Genomic DNA, 24,263 nt, shown 5'->3' on the forward strand with positions numbered 1-24,263 from the left:
GGTTAAGCAAACCGCGAGTGTCTCGGTTTCGGCCGAAACCGAGCAAACGGGTCAATCTTCAGCCGAATCCATGACTACTACCGAGGCCCCTGCTACCCAAGTTGAATCGGCCTCTGAAATTTTGCCTACTAATGTGGTTTCTCTAGAATTATCGGACACCATCCCTTTGGATGTCTCTACCCCAGCACGTGGTGCTGCTAGGCCTCCTGCAGCCATGTCTATAAAGGCCTTTGCCAGGGCTAAAGCAGCCAAAACTGCCAAGTCTGTGCCTGTTAAGCCCCCCTCTCACAGGCCCAGTTCCAGTTCCCAAATGCTTACTCTGGCAGAGGATCTCATCTCTTTAATAAGGGGATCCCAATCTCACCCAGACAGGGCCTCTCAGCCTCCAGAAAAGAGACCTAGAGCAGAGCCCCCTGAGCCAGTGTCCTCAGATGACTCTTCTGATGATTCAGACAATTCAGACCATCCAGAGGCTCCTTTTTCTACTTATGAAGATTCTGATGCTGAAGAATCTATTCCTTCTGCCTCTCCACCAGAGGAATTTTCCTTTGGGGAAACCTTACATGCCATGAGAGAGCAATTCCAATGGCAGGGACAAGATTTCTCAGATTCAAGAAAAAGGCTTAGGACCTTTCTACACTTACCGCAACATAGGCCCTTAGCTATACCTCCAGTTCTTCCTGTTGTGGATGATTCATTCAATGATGCTTGCACTGCTCCTGATACTTTACCTCCAGCCCCTGCCAAGCCCGATAGGTTTTACAGGGTACCGGACACTCATCACCACTTATACAAGGCTCCTGTTGCAGATCCTGAGACTATCTCCCAGGGGCCTAAGGCAGTAGCCTCGACCTCAGTGAAAAACCCTCTCCCTTCTGAAAGGGAATCCAGGTCCTTAGAGAGATGGGGTAAAAAAGTATACACCTCTGCTACTCTCTCAGCTAGAGCTTTGAACTGTCAGTTTCATATGATCCAATACCAAGAGTTTATGCTTGATCAGTTAACTAAGAAACTGTCCTCTGATGAGTCCTTAGATAAGAAATATGTTTTAGAAATGGTGAATAACATTCAGCAGGTTAGTAACCATTCTTTAAAATGTGGCTATGATGCACTGGAGGCTTCATTTAGATCAGCCATGACTGGCACAGTTATAAGAAGGCATGCATGGTTGAAAGAGCAGGTCTTACCGGATCATGTTAAAACAAAGCTATTAGATGCTCCTATGGATAAGGTCAGTCTATTTGGTCCTCCTGCCCAACAAGTAATGAAGAAAATGGAAGAGAAGGCAAAATCTGTACAAACAGTTAAAGATTTCTTACAGGTTCAGCCCCCAAGGTTTAGCAGGAACTGGCCTTCCAAAAATTGGTCCTTTCCAGACTCCTCTAAATCTCAGAGAGGCAGGAATAGGCGTTCCAGAGGCAGAAATCAGTCCAGAGGAGGTGCCTACAGAGGACGTCAGTGGCAAGGCAATAACCAACGAGGCACAGACACAACCACTACCACTGCAACAGGACAATCACAGTGACTTGGCTCTGACACCGCCTACCAGGGAACAAATAGCAGCACCCTTAGGCGGAAAGTTAGCCTTATTTTCAAAAAAAATTGGCACTATATCACAAGAGACAAGTGGATTTTGCAAACTATAGACCAAGGCTACAGGTTTCATTTCCACACCTTACCAGTAAAAAGTGGAATGCCAAACCTACCACCAAATCAAAAGACAGAAGCTCTAAAACAAATAGCTCAATTAACAAACATGAGAGCTGTGGAAAGGGTGCCACCTACAGAACAGGGCAAAGGATTTTACTCCAGACTTTTCCTAGTACCAAGAAAAGAAAAATTGGAGACCTATTCTCGACCTGTCCGCTTTACACACATTCATCATTGTTCCAAAATTCAAAATGCTGACCCTACAGCAACTTCTTCCCATGCTGGGCAAGGAGTGTTGGCTGGTAACTCTAGATCTCAAGGAGGCATACCTGCACGTCCCCATACGACCAAATTGCAGAAGATACCTCAGATTTCTTGCAGGATCAGAGCATTATCAATTCTCAGTATTGCCCTTTGGCTTATCTACTGCGCCCAGAGTGTTTACGAAATGCCTGGCATCAGTAATCGCTCATTGCAGGCTACAGGGAATCCAAATTTATCCATACCTGGACGACTGCCTGATACAAGCGGACAACCAAAGCAAGCTGACACAAGACTTACAAAGAGTCATTTGCTTACTACAAGCCCTGGGATACACAGTCAATTTAAAAAAGTCAAGACTGATACCATCCCAAACAAGAACATTCTTGGGTGCAGAATTGGACACAGTAAAACAGATGGCATTCCTAACTGCAGAAAAACAAGATCAACTTCCTCTTTACTTCTTGGCATTAACAAAGCAGAACAAACTAACAGCAAGGAAAGTTCTGCAGGCCTTGGGCTTCATGGCATCCTGCATAATCCTGGTCCCCATGCCAGACTGCATATGAGAAAGCTACAGTGGTACCTAAAGAATTTATGGTCTCAACACAGGCACAGCTTAGAAACCGAAATACCACTAATCCCATGCCTGAAACAAGAATTCCTATGGTGGGCTCAAGCATGCCAGGCAAACCCAGGTTTGTCCTTCCACAACATTCAAGCAAGCCAAACCATCACAATGGACGCCTCAGACCTAGGTTGGGGGGCCCACATGTTGGACAAATGCATTCAAGGCTTATGGACTCCAGATCAGCTGCACCTGCACATAAATCAAAAAGAAATGCTGGCAGTAAAACTAGCAGTCCAGAATTTCAGACCATTCCTCAAAGAAGGCCAATTGATGATAAGGACAGACAACACCACAGTCATGTGGTACATCAACAAACAGGGAGGCACTCATTCATACCCCTTATGTCGAATGGCTCTGGACCTATGGAATATGGCTCTGAGCTACAACATTCAGTTACAGGCAATATTTGTACCGGGAAAAGAAAACATCCTAGCAGACATGTTAAGCAGAACTACCTCGGATGCTCACGAATGGATGCTACACCCGGACATATTCAAGGCCATCACAAGGAAATGGGGAATGCCACAAATAGACCTATTCGCATCCCCACTAAATCACCAGCTCAAGAAATTCTGCACAAGGACATACCACCCACTTGCTTGGAAGGTGGACTCTCTATCCTTCAGTTGGAAAGGCCTGACAGCATATGCATTTCCACCTCTTCCTTTGATGCACAAGGTACTACTGAAAATCAGAGGAGAACGTCCAAGGATAATTCTGATAGCTCCAAATTGGCCAAGACAACATTGGTATCCATTGCTGAGGAGCATGTCTCGGGGGGGGGGGGGGGACGTGGACACTACCCCTGATTCCTTTGATGTTAACTCAGAGCGACTACAACATCCTGCATCCAAACCTGAAAACTCTGCAACTGACTGCCTGGAACATTACATAGGAGCAACTAACCCAGATTTATCCCAAAGGGTTAAAGACATTATCCTTGAGGCCCGCAGACCCTCAACAAGAAGGAACTATGCAGGAAAATGGAAAAGGTTTGTCATTTGGAGTACTGAAAGAGGGAAAGATGTGTCAAAGATAGATATTGCCAACATCTTGGAGTATTTGGCAGAGCTTCTCCATACAGGCCTGTCCTATTCCTCCATCAAGATACATGCATCAGCTATTTCTGCAGAATACAGCTTCGATCCCCCTGTCTTCTCACACCCTCTACTCAGGCAGTTCCTCAGAGGAATCAAGAATGTAAAACCTCCTAGGAAACCACCATTACCCATTACCAGCATGGGACTTGAACTTTGTGCTAGAAAAATTGACACTCCCTCCATTCGAACCAGCAGCAACAGCAGGTCTTCAACACCTATCCTGGAAAACTGCTTTCCTACTGGCAATTACTTCAGCAAGAAGGGTTTCGGAACTACAGGCCTTAATGGCAGTACAACCCTTCCTAATCTTCCATCAAGATAGAGTGTCCATGAGAACTAATCCTACATTTATGCCTAAGGTGGTATCCAGAGTATCTCTAAACCAGGCAATCAACCTACCTACCTTCTTCCCCAATCCACAGAACAGGGGGGAAAGACTGCTGCATACCTTGGATGTACATAGACAGTTGCGCTACTACCTGGACAGAACCAAGGGCAATAGGAAGACTGACCAGCTTCTAGTAGCTTATGCAACAGGAAGGGAAGGAAAAGCAATTTCCAAACAGACAATCTCCAAGTGGATAGGAAATTGCATAAGATTCTGTTACTCCTACCATGGAAAGCAAATTCCACAGAACATAAGGCCTCATTCTACAAGGGCTACAGCCACTACCACAGCTTTCTTACGAGGAGTGGCTACCAAGGACATTATTGAGGCTGCTACTTGGACCTCCGTGCATACATTTGCCAAGCATTATAACTTACCTCTATACTCTAGATCCCGAGCAGGGTTTGCCACTGCTGTTTTGCAAGGGATCCTGACTACACCATAATTCTTCTTCCTCCTCCCTAGTGTGGCTATGGTATTCTACTCACTTGTAAGGACTGCAGATGCATCCTTGAAGGACATAGTACAGTTTTGTACCTACCATAAATGTAGTTGATCGAACAGGATAGCATCTGCAGTCAGGATTACCCTCCTCCTTCCCTCTGTGGATCTCCTAGGGTATTTACCCACCTAATAGCTAGCTGGGGGGGGGATCTCTTATGGTGTATTTGTTTGTATATATGTACATACATGCTTATTTTTTGTGTTTGCCTTCTACTTTTTGGAAACATTGGCATTTATCCAAAAATTTAGCTTACCAAGAGGGCAACTGGCATCTGGGGCAAGAAACACTGAGGAAAATGGCGTCGGCTGATGCCTTTATACCCGAAGACCAGCAGAGATGTTGTCGGGTGAAGTGCGACACCAGCCGAGGCCAGACCCAGACTTTGGAATCCGGCCGACTGAAGGGCTGCCTGACGACAGGACAACCCATTTATAAGGACTGCAGATGCTATCCTGTTCGGACATCTACATTTATGGTAGGTACAAAACTGTACTTTTCTCCGCTTCTGGCTGGGAGCCAGCCACTATCCGTTCAGGGTCCTTCCCTTTGGTCTCACCACAGCCCCCAGAGTGTTCACCAAAGTGATGGCAGTTGTAGCGGCCCATCTGAGGCTTCAGGGAATACAGGTCTTTCCGTACCTAGACGACTGGCTCCTGACTGCCCCCACCAGGCATCTACTCTGTTCAGCTAGGAATTACTTCCTTCACTTGGCCTCTCATCTGGGAATTTCAATCAGTCTCAAGAAATCCTCCCTTCAACCAACTCAGACCTTAGATTTCATAGGGGCCAGGCTAGATACAAACCTATTGAGGGCCTTCCTAACTCCGGACAGGCTTTGAACTTTGACATTCCACGTGATGGCTCTCTTACAATCCCCGGCTCCCGCAGTGGAATTGGTCCTGAGGGTGCTAGGTTCCATGGCGGCTGCCATCAGTCTGTCACCACTAGCTCATCTAAACATGAGGGTTCTGCAATGGACCTTGCAGGTCCAGTGGTCCATCCTGCAACATCCGCTAAGTACACCTATCCCCCTCAGCAAGGTTTGCAGGAGGTCCCTACTCTGTTGGGATCCAATCCTCGGATCTCCGGGAAGGGAGCCCCTTCTCTATGACCCCACCCCAAGCCACGAAGACCACGGACGCTTCTCGCCTTGGGTGGGGGGGGCACTGCATGGGCAGAACCGTCCAAGGCACGTGGACACACTCGGAGACCTTGTTGCACATCAATGTCCTAGAGATGAGGGCGGTGCTTTTAGTGTTGCAAGCACTCCAGGCCCTTCTTCCCTTAGGGACAATTGCGAATCAGTCAGACATCATGTCAGTAGTCTGGTATATCAACAAACAGGGGGGAACCAGATCCTATCCCCTGTGTCGAGAGGCCATGAGAGTTTGGGAATGGGCGATCGCCACCAACCGCTTTCACATAGCAACGCACATTCCGGGTCGGTCCAACATTTTGGCTGACAGGCTGAGTCGAACCATCATTTCACCTTACGAGTGGTCTCTGAACCTAAGAGTAGTGAAGCAGATCTCCCTCAAGTGGGGTCAACCTTGCTGCAATCTATTTGCGTCGCCTTCGAACGCAAAATGCAGCGAGTACTTCCCTCTACTTCCCCCACCAGGGGAATCCCCCAGAGATGCTCTAGTCCATGTTTGGCCATCCGGTCTACTTTATGCTTATCCACCTCTCCCCCTCATGGTAAAATTCTTGCAGAAAGCTCATTGGTTGGGGAGCAGAGTGATCCTCATAGCCCCATTCTGGCCTCGTCAAACGTGGTTCCCTTGCCTATGGTCTCATCTGGTCAATCCTCCATGGATTTTGGATCCCACTCCGGATCTGATTTCTCACCCCCTGGAGTTGACAACTCCAAACCTGGACAATCTCAAGCTCACAGCTTGGTTGATCCAGTTCCAATCATAGCTAGGACTCCCGGTATCTCCTCCGTTAAAGCTATTTTGGTAGCCGTTCATAAACCTTCTACTAGAAAGATCTATAAGAGCAAATAGAAACGTTTTTCAATCTGGGCGGAACATAGACATATGGATCCCTTTACAGCCCCGATACCAGCTGTGTTAGAGTTTTTGTCACACTTATTTGATCAAGGTGCCAGCTCCTCCACCGTCAAAGTCCAATTAGCAGCAATTTCACACTTTCATCTGGGCAGTGATCTTGGTTCATTAGCTTCTTCCAAGATCTGCAAAACTTTCGTAAAAGGTACTTTCCTGTTAAGGATGCAGTTCCTCCGTGGGATTTAACCCTTGTTCTTCAGGCTCTTACTGCCCCCCCCCCCCTTTGAACCTGCAGCTTCGGTGGATCTTAAATACTTATCTTGGAAAACTGCCTTTCTCATTGCCATCACTTCGGCTAGAAGGGTTTCAGAGTTTCAAGCCCTTTGCGCCAAACCTCTATATCTGGTCTTCCATAAAGATAGAGTTTCCCTCAGGACCAATCCTTCCTTCTTACCTAAAGTCGCCTCTGAGTCCAACATTAATCAATCTATCAATTTACTGTTTTTTTCCCCCCAAATTATCAAAACAAAGGTGAATACAAATTACATTCTTTGGACATGCACAGACAGTTGAGGTTCTGTTTACACAGGACTGTTGATCATAGGAAATCTGAGCAACTCCTTGTATCCTTTGCTTAAACCCTTTTTGGGTAAACCTGTGTCAAAAGCTACATTGTCCAGATGGATTTCACAATGTATACTTCTTGCATATAAGAGTTCTAGCCGACCAGAACCTGTCGGAGTTCACGCCCATTCTACTCTATATCGATTTCCACTTCTGCTGCCTTTTGGTCCAGGGTGTCCTTGGATGACATTTGTTCAGCAGCCACTTGGGCTTCATCCCATACCTTTATTACCCATTACAAGCTGGATATAATTTCCAGAGGGAGGGCGTCCTTTGGCTCTGCAGTGCTCTGGAATATTCTTCCATGAGGACCTCCCAAGTTTTTTGGTAGCTGGGGACTCTGTCCCACAGGTTGATGAACAAATGAAGTTAATTACTTCAGATAAAGAAGTTATGCACTCACCATAACGTTCCATCTGAGTAGGTAACTTCATTTGTCAGCAGCCAACCCCCCCCCCCCCCTCCGTCTCCCTAACCTGTAGTTCGTCCTTATAGGATCTTTGTGCTCCCTGTATCAGATAACATCAGGTTAGGATGTTTAGTTGATCCTTTGGTTGTAGTATTCTATAATGCTAAGCAAACTCGATCTGAGGACAGAGAAGGATGGCAGGAGGTTATGGGTAAGGGGGAGGAGCTTGGAGCTCGGAACTTAGCTGAATAAAGCTGCCGGCTCGGATCCGATACCCACAGGTTGCTGACAAATGAAGTTACCTACTCAGGTGGAACATTATGGTGAGTACATAACTTCTTTTTTTGCTACCTTTTGGGGGAACCTGACATCTGGGGCAAGAAAAACTAAAGAAAATGGCGTCGACTGCATGTTTTATATCCCCTGACGACCTGACGTCATGAAAGAGGAGACAGCAACCGATGCAGGACCCAAGACTATGGAATTCAGGCCGACTGAGGGCAACCTGCCAGCAGATTACCCGAATGTAATGACTGCAACAGTAAATATACTCGAACATCTACATTTATGGTAAGTGTACACAACTGTACTGTTCTGCATGCCATAGTCCAAATAAGGCATCATCATGTACATTTCTATAGTAGCAAGTACAGTTACATTCCACTTTGCACATTTCTCTTAAGAGATTACAGATATGAAATGGCCTGCACAATGCAGATTCTGTTACGTGCTAAAGAATAAGTTGCTTTTTAATTTACTGCAAGTGTAACACAGTTATTTTTTTCTGAATTTTATTTTTGCATGATAGCTAACTTTCTCCTAAATATTATAGTTTTCCTTGCACATCTGATGTTCTTCGTGTTTCAATGTTGCAGTCATTACATTTGGGTTATCTGCCTGCAGGTAGCCCTCAGCCGGCCTGAATACTAGAGTCTTGGATTCCTGCGTCGGATGCTGCTTCTTCTTCCATGACGTCAGGTCGTCAGGAGTGTAAAACATGCAGACTCCTAAATATTATAGTTTTCCTTGCACATTTGTTTCCTTTCAAGACGTGTGTTTTTTGTTAGAGACTCTCAATGAACTTTAAGGTAAAATACCCATTTCATGTCATACTTACCCAGATTGTTGTTTGGGAAGAACTACTGAATTTTGATAACTGGGTGAAACAATTTTGCAATTTTTACCTGTTATCTCTTTGTCCTGAATGATAACCCTGGCCTTTTGATGCTAACCATTTGTAATTCCAAACCTTGTTAATTTAAGTCCTGGAGTAACAAGACTGTGTGCAGAAATGTGGTGCTACATATATCAAGTCTGAGAATGCTATGTCTCAGAGGATTCACTTTATATCCTCAAAATACTGAAATGTCGAAATTCAGTATTTCGAGGCTATAAAGTCAAAACCTTCAAACAACGAAAACTCAGAAGCGCGAAATTCAAAATCTCGCACATCGGAGATTTTTAATTTCACACTTTTTTACTCCACACACACGTACACACACACACACACCTTCCTCCCCACACACAAACACAAGCTCTCTACTACATAAAAGCAGGGGGGCAAGTCCTCCTTGGACATAACCAACACATGAAATTCCCTTGATGTTCTTCGTGTTTCACTTAATCATCACATTTGGGTTATTTGCTTGCAGTAGCCCTCAGTCGGCCTGATTAACAAAGTCTTGGGTCCTGCGTCGGTTGCTGTCTCTTCTTCCATGACATCAGGTAGTCAGGGATATAAAACATGCAGCCGATGCCATTACATCAGTCTTTCTTGTCGTGCGATGCCCGAAGCAGAAGCAGTTCGCAAGTGCCGGTCGGCCGACTCCTGAAATTTTCGTTTTCGAGTTTCAGAACCGAAGTCTTCCACTTAAAGCTAAGTACCCTGTTGGGGAAACTTTTTCTTGCTCTAAACCGATGTCAGTAAAAGTAAATAACTGCATTTCTTGTGGAAAGCAAATACCTCATAAAGATTTTCATTCGTACTGTATTCCTTGCCCAGGCCTTGACCACAACATACCTCGCTGTCGGTTTTGTGCCTTATTTAAACAACAAACTATCCTTCGTCGGTATATTTTCACTTCTAAATATTTTGGTGCTTGGTTCAATTATCCAGATATGTCTTTGGTAAGCCGTCTGACTACTGACATTCTGAAAAAACGCAAAGATAATAACAGGGACAGGCCGCCTAGGTCCAAAGCTGCCGATGACACTTCTCTTAAGCCAATCGCCAGTTCGCCGGTACGCAGTGAGGTGCTTCCGCAGCCCCTGATACCCGCTACTTCAGATTTATAGGCCTCTACTGAGACCCATTCGGAGTCCAGTATGCCGCAGGATGCTTCAACAGTGGAACCTGCGGATGTCTCTACCTTGGATGGGTCCGGAGCCGCTGTGCAGGCACCGGCTTCTGAGGGTGTATTCAGGCCTACTGACGTGCATATTAAACCGACTCCATCTTCTTCTTCAAGGCCTAAAACTCGAACCATGCCTAGAAAACCGCATGGTCAGGCCTCTATGCCTAAAAAACAAATGATAAGAATGGCTGAAGACTTTATTACTTTAATCAGGGGAAGCCAACCTTCCCCCTCTAAGAGACCTAGGACTGAGTTTGCGTATGATACTTCTGACCAGGATTCTGAAATTTCTGTTTCCTCTGATGACCAGGATTTACCCTTATCTACCTATGAGGATTCTAGTGCTGAGGACTCTCTATTCCCTCTGCTCCGCCCCTCCCCCCAGAGGATTTCTCGTTTGGTGAAACCTTGCATACTCTTAGGGAGCATTTTCGTTGGGGAAGTCAGGATTTCTCTTATTCTAAAAAGAGGCTTAGGGAATTCTTACTCCTGCCCCAGCACAGGCCTTTAGCTATCCCTCCTGTACTAGAAATTGTTGATGATGCCTTTTCAGAATCTAGCTTGGCCCCTGACTCTTTACCTCCTGCTCCCAGAAAACCTGATAGATATTGCAGGGTTCCTGACTCTCACAAGTTCCTTTTCAAAAATCCTACTGCGGATCCTGAGACCATTTCACAGGGACCCAAGTGCATTAAAGCTACTACTGCCAAAAATCCTACCCCCTCTGATAGAGACTCCAGGGCGCTGGATAGATGGGGTAAGAAGGTATACACTTCTGCAACTTTGGTCATTAGGGCCTTAAACTGCCAGTTTCCTATGTTAAAGTATCAGCAGCATATTATTGGATTGCTTAAACAGAAAATGATGTTGATTCCTGATTGTGCTGAAAGGATTTACAGGATTTAATGCATTCTGATGAACAGGTTGGAAAGCATACTTTGCAGTGTGGTTTTGATTCACTAGAGGTATCTTGCAGGGCTGCTGTCACTGGGTCTGTATTTAGAAGGCATTCTTGGCTTAAGGTGCAATCCTTGCCAGTTCATGTTAAAGCTAAATTACTGGATGCTCCCTTAAATCAGGACTGCCTGTTTGGCAACAAGGCAGAAGAAGTTCTTAAAAAGATAGAGGAAAAAGCTAAATCTATGCAGACTGTTAGATTTCTTACAAGTACAACCTCCAAGATTTAGTAGGCATTGGCCCTCTAAGAATTGGTCCTTTCCTGCCTCTTCCAGGCCTTCTCAGTCCAAACCCAGATCCAGCAGAGCACCCAGGCTTCAGTCCCAGGGTACGCACAGGACTAAGCAGTGGGGGGCCCCACTTCCAAATCTGGGAGTTGTAAAACTCTCCCTATGGTAAACTGTCTCAATGACTTAACTTTAAAACTTCCATGCACTTCTCAACTGACTGCCCCTTTGGGAGGAAAAGATTGCTCTACATGCAAAAAACTGAGAACTCATTACTCGGGACAAATGTTTTTTTAAATGTAGTGTCCCAAGGATACAGATTTCACTTCCACACATTACCAACCCCAAACAGTTGGCCAGATTTACCCCCAAATCAGTGGACAGAGGCTCAAAAGCAAGTACTCTCTCTCTTAAGCATAAAGCCTATTCAGACTGTACCAGAAGAGGAAAAGGGACAAGGTTTCTACTCTAGGCTTTTCCTGGTACCCAGAAAGGACAATTCATGGCGTCCTATCCTGGACCTGTCTACTTTAAACACCTTTTTTGTGATTCCAAAATTCAAGATGCTAACTCTTCACCAGTTGCTTCCTATGCTAGGCAAAGATGCCTGGTTGGCAACACTCGATTTAAAGGAAGCATACCTGCACATCCTAATCAGGGAATCTTGCAGAAGATACCTACGCTTCAAAGCAGGCTACATGCACTGTCAGTTCTCTGCACTGCCCTTTGGCTTATCTACTGCACCCAGGGTATTCACAAAGTGCCTAGCTCGTCATTGCATTTTGCAGGCAAAGAAATATTCAGATATTGGTCAAGGCTAATATTATTAACCTACTAGTGGATGTGAAGATGTTTATTAGACAGAAGAATTTAGAGCTGTTTTTTAATGGTAGGGAGATGGAAAAAGATATTTCTGTTTTAAAGAAAAAGAGTATGGTTTATCCACCCCTACACCCACAGCTCAAAAACTTCGAAAATTCCCTAGAAAAAGAACTTAAGGAAAAAATAAAATACAATAAAGTGAATTCAAATATTTCCAAAGAAGAACTGGATATTTTTACATCCTGTAAAGAAAACAAAAATCTTAGGATCATGAAGCCTGACAAGGGGGGGGAGGTGTGGTTTTAATGGACCAGATTGCCTATGATGCCAAAATGTTTGAAATTGTTAATGATGAAAATACCTATGAGAGGGTATCAGTGAATGAATTCAACATAGCACATAGGAAACTTACGGTATGTCTGAATGATTTGGTATTAGAGGGACTAATAGACCTTGAAACTTACAATTTTTTATATGTTGAGAAACCTAAAGTTCCCTCCATTTTCAGCATACCTAAGGTCCACAAAAACCACAGAGATCCACCTTTAAGACCTATAGTTTCGGCTGAAGGTTCTTTAACAGCTTCCCTTGCTAAGTATATAGATGTTCATTTAAAACAAACAGTGATGGAACATCCCAATATCTTAAAAGATTCATGTGATTTTTTTAAGACATATAGACAATACTGACCAAGAGAACACTTCTTTTTTTATAACCTTGGACGTGGTGGACTTGTTTACATGTATTCCCCACGATATAGGTCTAGCATGATTCGAGGAATTCTTGGAAAGTAAAAAATGCCATCCCCTTCAAGGTATTTCATACATGCCTAGTACTTATGGATTTAATTCTAAAGAATAACTTTATATATTTTCAGGGAGAGTACTGTAGGCAATTAAAAGGGGTGCCAGTGGGTGCAGACTCTGCACCCACATATGCCAACATTATTTTATTATATTGGAGAACAAGTTTGTTTTTAATTCAGTGTTCCAACACTGTTGGAATTATTATGGACGTTTTTTGGATGATGTCTTTTCTGGAATAATACAAAGGAAAAATGTATAGAATTTTATGAATTCATTTTAAGTACAACAGAATTTTTAAAGTTTACCTACAATGTTGATTTCAGTGAGCTTTGATTTTTAGAAGTTAATATTCAGAGAACTAATACAGGTTTTAAATCTCAGATTTACAGGAAAGGAACCTTTTCCAATACATACTTACATCACACTAGGTCCCACCCGCCACATCAAAAGAAGCCAATTGTTAAAGTACAGCTGGTGAGAGCAAGTAGAATGACCTCGGATGAGCATGATTTCAAACAAGAATGTGAATATATTGTAAATATGTTTAAGGAAAGGGGTTACCCAGGTGATTTTTTACAAAATATTATTGAAGAGGTAGTCAAGGCAAGGACGACTAGATTTTCACCTATATTAGGAAATATTGAAAATACAGTAAATATTAGCAAAGAACATCACCCGGGTAGGAAACGGTATCAGTCTGCCTTGACCATCACATATGACAGGGAGTTTTATTTGATTAGAAATATTATTAATAAGGAATGGAATAAATTTGCTAGTCTAACTGATTTGAAATTGAATTTTGAAGAACCTCTCAGGTTAACATATAGAAAAGGTTGTAATATTAAAAATATTATAGAAGGAGCCAACCATGGCCCACAAAAAAAACATAAGAAGGGGACAAGTAAGTGTGGTAGTTGGCCCTTTTGTTGTAATGTGAAGGAAAGTTAATTTTTTTTTAAAAAGTAGAGGTAGATTTATTACAACAAAGGGTTTTGCAAATTGTAACACGAGTGGGTTAGTATATATTGCCTTATGTGAAGCATGTCATTCCTTCTATATTGGTAAAACCGAGAGAAAATTAAAGCAAAGAATATATGAACACAATTATGACATGAGGAAAGGAAATGTTAATAACGTCTTATACAAACACACATTAGTATGTGATCAGGTGAAATTCCAGTTCTTTGTTATAAAAGTGGTTCCTGTAAATCCCAGGGGAGGACCATGGGAAGCTTGTTTAGAATATAAAGAGTTATACTGGCAAATAATATTGGATGCCAGCAGCTCCCCTGGTCTGAGTGAAATGGTTTCCCTAAAACCTGTTTTAAAATTAAGATCTGCAAAATTATAATAAAATAAATATATATATATTTGTGCATATCTATAAAATTTGTATAAGATTTTAACTTATGTTGAATATTGAACAAACATCTGTTATTTAACATGATTAGATAGTCATTCTCTTTTAAAAAATTAATTGTACCTTTTGCTATTAATTTTGTCAACTATCACCACAAGATGGTGATATTGCACAAGATTCTCATTCATTATAATTTAGGAGTTTACTGCGGTGGTGGTGCTGCGGTAGCTTTGTCGCCTCACAGTAAGACGTTGTCCTCTTCAATTCTCAGCTAAAGCATCTTCTGTGTGGAGACCTGCATGAATGGGTGTACCTTCGTTGAAGGTTGTGCGTCAGGGCTGGCAACCCGGTACGTAAAAATCTACTGCCAGTCATTAGCGGACCGGAGTTCCGCTGTGGCGACCCCTAACCGGGAAAAGCTGAAAGATACAACAACATATAAACTTTTTAAGTTACATATATAATTTTTAACATTTGTACATGTTATTTAACATAATTTATTTATAAGTTTTATTTATCAACAGTATATGTATTATTTATTGGATGTGACTTTAGCAACACTTGAAATTTTATAGTTACAAGTCTGTCTTTTATGCTGTTTGACATTACACATTTAATTAAGTGTAGTTAATGGGTGGATGACTTAATTGGATTAAATTAAATTACAAATGCATATATAGGGAGGAATTGATGTGGTTACTTCATTCTGATGAAGTTAGCTGACGAAAACGTACAAGACAACTGTAGCAGCATTATTTGTGTGAAGTCTACCTTCTGTGGTTGGTGCAATAAAAGTTTTTCGTACATTATAGCTGGAACAGCTGTGCCTTTTTTCATTTATTTAAATATTCAGATATACCCATACCTGGACGATTGTCTAATTCAGGCAGAAAGCCAGGACATACTTTTGAATCATCTGGCTTTTGTACAAAGGGTGCTAACTTGTCTGGGGTACACCATAAACGAAAAGAAATCTCACCTGGTACCCTGTCAACAAATTATATTCCTGGGAGCAAGCTTGAATACAACTTCCCAGATGGCTTTCCTCACGCCAGAGAAACAAATTAATTTGACAACCTACTTCAAACTAGTGGCCACAAAAACCATGCTATCTGCAAGGCAAATACTGCAAGCCTTAGGGTTCATGGCCTCCTGCGTTCTTCTAATTCCATATGCAAGACTGCATATGAGGAAACTACAATGGTATCGAAAAAGCCTATGGTGTAAACATTCTCAGGATCTAGAAGTAATGATTCCTATCATACCTTGCCTACGGTTAGAGTTCCTGTCGTGGGCAGAGGCCTGCCACCAAAACAAAGGACTACCATTCACTCTACCCCCCTGCCACCCAAACCCTAACAACAGACGCATCAGGCTATGCATGGGGGGATCACCTGGCAGAGAAGTGCATTCAGGGCAAATGGAACCCAAGTCAAATGCACCTGCATATCAATCAAAAAGAAATGTTAGCTGTACAGAATGCTCTGACCACCTTCAAGGACCACATTCTTCCAGGACAATTAATGATAAAGACTGACAACACCACTGTTATGTGGTACATAAACAAGCAGGGGGTACCTATTCTTACCCCCTCTGCATGCTAGCCATGGTACTGTGGAACACAGCCTTGAGCAACCAAGTGCATCTACAAGCTCAATTCCTGCCAGAAAAACTAATTACACTGGCAGATGGACTAAGCAGAAACCTCATGGACCCACACGAGTGGAAACTGGAACCAAAGATTTTCAACATGTTGACAAACAAATGGGGGAGCCCGGATATAGACCTGTTTGCCTCCCCCCAGAACTACCAGTTAGACAAATTTTGCACAAGAACTCCCCACAAACAAGCTTGGAAAGTGGATGCTCTGTCCTTCAGCTGGAAAAACCTATCAGTTTATGCCTTTCCTCCTTTGCCTCTCCTCTACAAAGTACTACTAAAGATCAAACAGGATGAACCAAGGACATTATTGATTGCACCATACTGGCCATGCCAACACTGGTACCCTCTCTTGCACAGTGTGTCACTGTTGGCCCCATGGCACCTGCCTCAGACCCCTACCCTGTTGTCTCACCCGGAGAACCAGATTCTGCACCCTCCGCTTCAAACCCTGAACCTAGCAGCCTGGCTAATTACCTAATCTCTCCTTTACCATCCCTCAGTAAACCAGTGATGGATATCATTTTAGAGTCAAGGAGGCCTAGTACTAGAAAATCATATGCTGAAAAATGGAAAAGATTCTGTGCCTGGAACCAATCTCAAGGGATGAGCACAGCAGCGCCCAACTTATCTTAGATTCTGCAGTACTTAACTGAGATGCTTCACAAGGGCCTTTCTTTTTCCTCCATCAAAATTCACGCCTCAGCCATTTCAGCTCATTATAACATTCTTCTCTCATCCACTGCTCAAGCAGCTCCTCAGAGGGGCCAAATATTTAAGACCACCCAGGAGAGCCCCAACTCCAGCCTGGGACCTTAACTTTGTATTGGAGAAATCTTCCTCCTTTCGAGCCAGCTGCTGGTGCAGATTTAAAATTCCTTTCTTGGAAAACAGCCTTCCTTTTAGCAATCACTTCAGCAAGAAGGGTGTCTGAATTACAGGCCCGTATGGCAGTGGAGCCTTTCATCATTTTTCATGCAAACAGGGTGTCCCTTAGAACCAATCCCTCCTTCATGCCCAAGGTGATATCCAGTGTGGCTCTTAATCAGTCCATTCATTTGCCAACCTTCTTTGCTAATCCACAGAACAAGGGGGAACGGATACTGCACTCCTTAGATGTGCACAGACAACTTAGATTTTACTTGGACGGGTCTAAACCTCAAAGGAAATCTGAACAACTGCTGGTGGCATTTGCTGCAGGGGCAGAGGGGAAGGCTATTTCAAAGCAAACCATTTCTAAATAGATAAGCCATTGCATTCATTTCTGCTATAAGCACCATGGAAAACTTATATCACAGGGGATCAAACCCCATTCAACCAGGGCTGCATCTACCTATACAGCCTTTCTCAGAGGTGTCCCTACCAGGGACATCCTAGAAGCTGCTACCTGGCGTTCTGTACATACTTTCACCAAGCGTTACCATTTGCCAATTTTCTCTAAATTCAGAGCTGGCTTTGCCACTGCAGTCTTGTAGGGCCTTATACCTGGTCCTAATGCTATCTAAATTCCTCCTCCCATCCTTAGCTTTGGGAATCTACCCAAATGTGATGACTGTAACAGTGAAACACAAAGAACATAATACAGTTGTGTACACTTGCCATAAATGTAGATGTTCGAGTGTATTCACTGTTGCAGTCCTGGTTACCCTCCCTCCAGCCCCCTGACTTTTTTTTGGCTATACTTCTACTCTCCTTTACTATGCTTAAAAGCTTTTTGGTGTATTTGTTTTTTATTGGAGGTATATCCTTGTATATATTTGTATATATGTTATTGCTTCCCATTATGGGGGTACCTGACATCTGGGGCAAGAAAAAAATGATGTAATGGCATCAGCTGCATGTTTTATATCCCTGACTACCTGACGTCACAGAAGAAGAGACAGCAGCCGACACAGGACCCAAAACTTTGTTAATCAGGCCGACTGTGGGCTACTGCAAGCAGATAACCCAAATGTGATGACTGCAACAGTGAATACACTCGAACGTCTACATTTATGGTAAGTGTACACAACTCTACTGTCTTGCACTCCTCGGTCAATAACAGTTTTTTACCATCAGTAACTGAAGCTTGACCAGAATTGTTTTGCGCACACACACGTGGATATCTGTGTTGGGTTTTCAGAATGTGGGAGTTAAATGGTGAGAACTCGCTTCTTAAAAAGCTTCAATATATGCTATCAGCAGTTAGAAAAAATAAATCAAGAACACACCTTACTGTTTAAACTTTAAAATAATTCATTCTTTAAAGATACAAATGGTAATAGCTTTGAGTAGTCACTGTCCAAAAGTGCAGACACCAACTGATGGATAAACTGTGACATGCATAAAACTTTACCAGTAAAGCCACAAGCATTTTAAATTGAATAATAAAAAAATATTTATGTGAAGTGAATAAGTTAAAGCATTTCTTGCCATGTAAATGTGCAAACAATAAAAAGGATTGCAAAAGAAATTGAAAATAAAACCTTCAAAAAGACAGATAATGGTTAGAAAAAATATGTAACATCTAAAATCGAATCTATCTGCTTTTGGCTATACTGTCCCTTACTGTTCCTGGCATTAAGTCCAAAATAAAATGTTGAGAGTCCTTGCAATTTGTGGTTGGGCACTGTTTCCAAGGGTATCTTCCAGGATATACTCCTGGGTAGCTGTTACATTTTAACACTGTCCCAAGGGTATCTTCCAGGATATACTCCTGGGTAGCTGTTACATTTTAACACTGTCCTTTTCTTTGTCCTAAACAGGATTTTCTGTATCTTTGGAATTGGAATGTTAGATGATGTCCTTCTTGTTTTCACAGTTACTTATCCAAGGTGAGGGGTAAGATTCAGCAAGCTAGAGTCAAAATGAGTTACTGTGTCATCTAGCCAGAGTCCTCAAGCAGAAGAAGCCTGCAGTAATGCAAACATTTGTGAAGTATATTTCCACATTAACAAATACAGTTAGACTCCACTGTACATATTTATCTTAAATATTACCCATTTCCTAAAAGGCAAATATAATTTTTTAACTTTTTTTCATTAAGGAATTGTTACATGTATACATGTGTATTATATACATACACACTTGCATATATATGATTATATCATGGAAGGCTGAATACAAAAAAGAGAGTACCTCTAATAGCAGGACATAAAAGGGAGAATACACAAAACGCTGAATGCCACTAATAAAGAATCGCAAAATATTGAAGGCTTCTCTCCCACTAAAAAAAGCCCATATGTTACAAAACTCAGATCCAATATTGTCTGGTACTGTTATGGAAAGGGTTTTTAGTGACATAATGTATAGGGATGGGGTGGGGGCAGACTTAGGGTTAGGTCAGCTCACATGAATAAGGGTGGGCAGGGAGGCTAATGTAAGTTTACCCACCTTACCCCAGTCCCCTCTATATAATAACAGATAACTCTTACTCAAAATGTAGGTCATAAGTATCACAAACTAAACTTCAGTTTCTCTCTACATTTTCCATGGTAAACTTCATCCCATGTGTTTGTTCAACTTTTTTATGTACAGGTGTCCCTTTCTCCAATTCATACATTGTTTGAACCACATCCCCTTATTGTCAGAGTTAGTGCTGATTTCTGTCTTTGAGTAATCGATGTCTTAGTGACCAACAAAAATAATAAAAACATTACTTCCTGCTGCTAGATCTCAGTTGCTTTCAGTAGATCTCTTTTGAAATCCTTTCCCTTTAAGTCCTGAGAAATACTAGATCCAGCATTTCCAGACTGCTGTCACAAATGGGTAATAAAAAAGCCCCCCAGGGTTTTCTCTCTTCTTCTGTAGTAGATTGTGTGTCTTTTCCAGAGCCTGCTTTGTGACATTAGGTAGCTTCATACTGCATGCCTTACATTTCAAAAGGACATCTATCAAACCTGTTCTCAATTTGCTATGCTCAGTTTCGCAAACTTTCTTCATTTAGCATTGAATATAATAGCATCAAGTATGCAACAATTGCATTGTCTTTGGTTGTACATCAGCAAAATGTAACAGGTGCATTTAAGCCTTCCACCACCTTTGGAAGTCTCAGTTTATCTCGCATCATATTCCTAATCAGTTCCCATTTCCAGCCAGGGTAATACAAACAAAAAAAATGCAGTGCCTGCACCATCCGATCCATTTCCAGCTCCCTCTTACTGCCTAATTTTTTCCTTAATTCTTCATGTCATATTAATGGATTCTTCCAAATCATCCCCCAATTAAATTCCTAAATATGTTATTTAATCAGCGTACCATAAGTAGGTATAATTCTGCCTCAAAAATTGTGAGGTAGAAAATGTATTGCTGCCACTCTAGTTTTTGTCATGTTTACCATATAACCAGACAGTTTACCGCAGATGTCCATCACCTGGAAGAAATTCTTAGTGTCGTACTCAGGGTTAGTTATACATATGAGGACATCATCTGCAGACAGTGAAATTTTTACCTCCTCTGTTTGTTTTATATCCTTTCCAGTCAAAAACACTCCATCTTTAGACCAAACGCTCTAAATGCAGTGCAAACAAAGCAAGTAGCAAAGGACACCCCTGCCTTGTGCCTCTAGACAGTATAACAAGCAGGGATAGTCCTGCATGACTCTTTAGCTCTAACTATGTAAATTACTGCTAGTAGTTTAACAAATAATTTGTGTGTGTGTGTGGGGGGGGGGGGGGGCAAATTCCAAGAGCTCCTGCCCATTTCTGAATTGGAGCAGAATAAAGCCTTGACTGTGGCCTAGGTGATCTGAGTTTGTTTAAGTGGTCCACAAGTTGAAACAGACAGGAAAGAGTGAGAGTGAGTAACTCACTTATCCTGGGGAGGAAATATTATCTCTGGTGAGAGGTTTGCAAGGCAGAACTTGGCTTCATTAAGCTGGTGGGTGGTATTACCTCTGGAGCATGTGAGGAAGCACATAATTTCTACAGGCAAGGTATTGTTGGGCCTTCAGTAGTGATGCTGGCAGTCATGTCAGCCACCAAGGGGCAAGATTAGTACCATAATTAGAAAACACTTGATGGCTGCCCAGATGTCTGCCTCTATGATTGGCTGTCACCTCACAGACACAAATGGTTTGGGAACAGCTTTGGCCCTGAGAAGAATGAATGGGCTAGTTCAATTAATACACATGCATATTTCTGTTTTAGCTCCCAGTTCTCATTTTGAACCTTTTGGTGGCTGTTGAGTGGGAATTCAATGCAAGCCCAATTTCTGCTTTCCTCTCCTTGGTTTCAGCCGTGCAGTTTTCAAGTTTGAAACTTTTATGTAATCACATTTTCAAGGCCACCAGGAACTTTTCCCAGACTACTATGTCAGCCCCACTTTCCTGTGAGTCTTCTTACTGGCCTTTCAACAGCAATATCACCTGCTCGTTTGTCTCAGTTGTCTTCTTTCATGGTAGTTAACTTGATCTAACATCTCTCCAGAGATTTTCTTCATTCTTCTCTCTGGTCTGCTCATCAGGTACAACATGCTTCCATCATTTAAAACACCTTTGTTAATGATACTACAAAAAAGGTCAATAGTGACTGGCTACCGCACCATTTCTAAAAGTCATTGGGGGGGGGGGGGTCATCAGATTTTGGGGGAGGGGCAGTAGCAGTGTTTGTCAATGGCTTTGTGTAAGCAAATGTGTATGAGTATTTCTGATGCCACTCAAGCATGTTCTGAATATGCACCGCAAAATGGATCTGTTGAAGATGTGTGAGTGACAAGTTCTAGTCCTTTCTGCTACCTTTGAGTGAGTAGTGGCTGTTATTTTTGCCCCCAGATACCATACTGGCTGCCTTTCAATTACCTGATATTTGTATTCTGTTCTCTGCAGGAAGAAGGTGTTGACTTGATTAACAGAGAAACAGCTCATGAAAGGTGAGTTTAACAAGTACTTATTTTGGGTCCCCCTTGTAACTGTGGGTCACAAAGTTGCTAACAGATGTAGTTGTGAAAGTCATTTTTAAAGTGTATTTTTTGTATTAGCTCATGGTGCAACTACTTAGGAATTGCTGTGTTTAAAGTTATATGATATGTGGCGTTGAAGCCCCCTGCATTAAAAATGTATGTGTGTGTGTATATATATATATATATATATATATATATATATCAACTTTTGCACTGCTGTGTATTCGTAATTCATTTTTATTAAGGAATTTTAAGAATCACTATTTCTTGTATTTTATTTCTGATTTGTTTTTGATGAGGAGATTTGTCTTTCTTAATAGGGAAGTGCAAACCGCCATGCAGATGAGCCTTTCTTGGGAAGAAAGCCTGAGCCTGGTATGTAGTAGTATTTTTTTTTTTTTTTTTTTTTTTGTAGTTTACTTGTTGCTACTTCTGTCACAAGTTGCATCAATTTTTTTCTGTTTTTTTTTTTTTTTTTTGTTTGTTTTTTAATACCATGCGTATTGTTTAGATGATCTTCATGTTTCACTGTTACAGTCGTCACATTTGGGTTATCCCTGCCAGGGTAGCCCTCGGCCGGCCCAAATACCAGAGGCTTAGTATTTCTGCATCGGTTGCTGTTGCTTCAGGACTGACGTCAGGTCGTCAGTAGTATAAAGTAAGGCAGCTGATGCCATTACATCAGTCTTTCTTGCCAAGGAGCCCAAAGCAGAAGCAGTTCGCATAAGTGCCGGTCGGCCGCTACCTGTGTTTCATCTTCCAAATTGAAGCTGAAGTCTTCTAAAGCTAAGTACCCCGTTGGGGATCCTTTTTTCTTGCACTAACCGATGTCAGAAAAAGTTAATAGTTGTCTCGTCTGTGGAAAGCAAATTCCACACCAAAACTTTCATTCTTACTGCTTCACTTGCTTAGGCCCAGACCATGACGTTCCTCGCTGTAGCTTTTGTGCTTTAACGCCAAAACTATACGACGTCAGGCCCTTATTGTAGCTAGATATTTTCGCTTACAGTCCTCGAATTCCGGTATGGCTTCGGTAAGCCATCTGACAGCAGATCTTCTGAAGAAAACGTAAGGATAAAGACAGAGACAGACCGCACAGGTCCAAACCTACCGATGATGCTTCCGTTAAGCTAGTCGTCAGTTCTCCGGTCCTCAGTGAGGCGCTTTCGCAGCCCCTGATGCCCGCTTCTGTGGATTCGCAGGCTGCTACCGAGACCTTCATCACCTGCCGCTTCGCACCCAGAAGCCCCATCAACTACCGATGTAGGAGTTGAGCGTTCAGTGGAGCCGTCAGCTTCATCGACCTCCCTCGCAGAGGCCGCTGCACAGCCGACGTCCGGCACGTCCACGGAGCTTTCTCAGACACAGACGCCTGTCGATGTCGAGGGGGAACCAGATTTGGGGGTTCCTTCATCCGGGATCCAGACCTCTGATACAGCCGCTGTCAAACCCTGCTATAGACCGATTCCAACCAAAAAGAAGCAGAAAACAAAACATATTACGCCTGCTTCTGTAGCCCCTCCAGAGTGGAGTCCCACTCCCCTTCAGCTGTACCCCCTGTTCTTCCTGCATACTTGGATGCCTTTACTGCAGCCTCTAGAACTCCTGACTCACAGCCTCCTGCACCTAAGCACCCAGACAGCTTCTACAAGGTGCCAGAGGAACTAAAATTCCTCATAAAGCCACCCTTAGCAGACCCTGCAGTGATTGCCACTGCCCCTAATAAACAATCTAAGTTGCTACCCTCCGCTTCTCTGTTGCCCATGGATAAAGATAGCAAATCCATGGATAGGATAGGCAAGAAGGTGTACACTTCCTCCACTTTGGCCTTCAGTGCCATTAACTGTGAAATGCACATGACCAAGTATGTCCTGGACTTAGTATCCCAAGCCACCTCTATGCTGGCTTCAATTCCTGACAGTCCCATTAAAGCGGATATCTCCTCCAAATTGCCTTAGCACTACAAGTGGCTAGACACTGCATAAGATGCAGCTACGATGCTGCAGAAGATTCTGCTTGCTCTGCAGCATCAGCATCTGTCCTTAGAAGATATTCCTGGCTTAGACTACAGAATCTGCCAGAGGACTTCAAGTCCAAAATCTTGGACGCTCCCCTGGATCACAACTTCCTCTTTGGAAAGCAATCTGCAGACCTATTTAAGAATCTGCAAGAAAAAAGCAGAGAGTTACAGGAAATTAAACATCTCCTGGTATCCCCTGTACCCAAATTTTATAGGAACTACCCGGCTAAGACTACCTTTGTTAGGCGTAACCCGCATTCTGCTGCCTCCTCTTCCAGACCCAGAAGAGGAACTAAAAGACATTCCTAGTCCAGGCCCAATTCCTCAGCCTAGACAGCCCTTTCAGGACAGGGGAGGTCCCAATGATGCGTGGCTGCCTTGCTCATCTGCCTTTCTCAGCTCGCCTTACCCACTGTTTCCCCTTCTGGCAGAAAATCACCACAGACCAATGGGTATTAACCATTATTCAGAAAGGATAATTTCTATCCTGGAAACAAATTCCCCCCTGGAAAGGCATTCCATTTCCCCCAAAAAAACAATTCCATCTCCTTCCACAAATCTTGTCAAACCTGCAACAACAAGGCACAATAGAGCCTGTTCCCAC

At 42.8% G+C, this 24,263-nt stretch overlaps 1 protein-coding gene across 1 annotated transcript in view; it reads left to right on the plus strand.

Annotated features, from left to right (window-relative positions):
* The window catches only part of LOC122790034 (P2R1A-PPP2R2A-interacting phosphatase regulator 1-like), an 849,731-nt gene that overhangs the window by 178,558 nt on the left and 646,910 nt on the right, over positions 1-24,263 (plus strand). The window contains exons 4-5 of the mRNA XM_044057585.1: positions 21,566-21,609; positions 21,960-22,014. Of these exons, the coding sequence (XP_043913520.1) occupies positions 21,566-21,609; positions 21,960-22,014 (99 nt within the window). The remainder of the gene's footprint in view (positions 1-21,565; positions 21,610-21,959; positions 22,015-24,263) is intronic.

Source organism: Protopterus annectens, chromosome 15.part0 (genome assembly GCF_019279795.1).
Source record: "Protopterus annectens isolate FY-2018-M chromosome 15.part0, PAN1.0, whole genome shotgun sequence".
In the NCBI taxonomy this organism is placed as follows: domain Eukaryota; kingdom Metazoa; phylum Chordata; order Ceratodontiformes; family Protopteridae; genus Protopterus; species Protopterus annectens.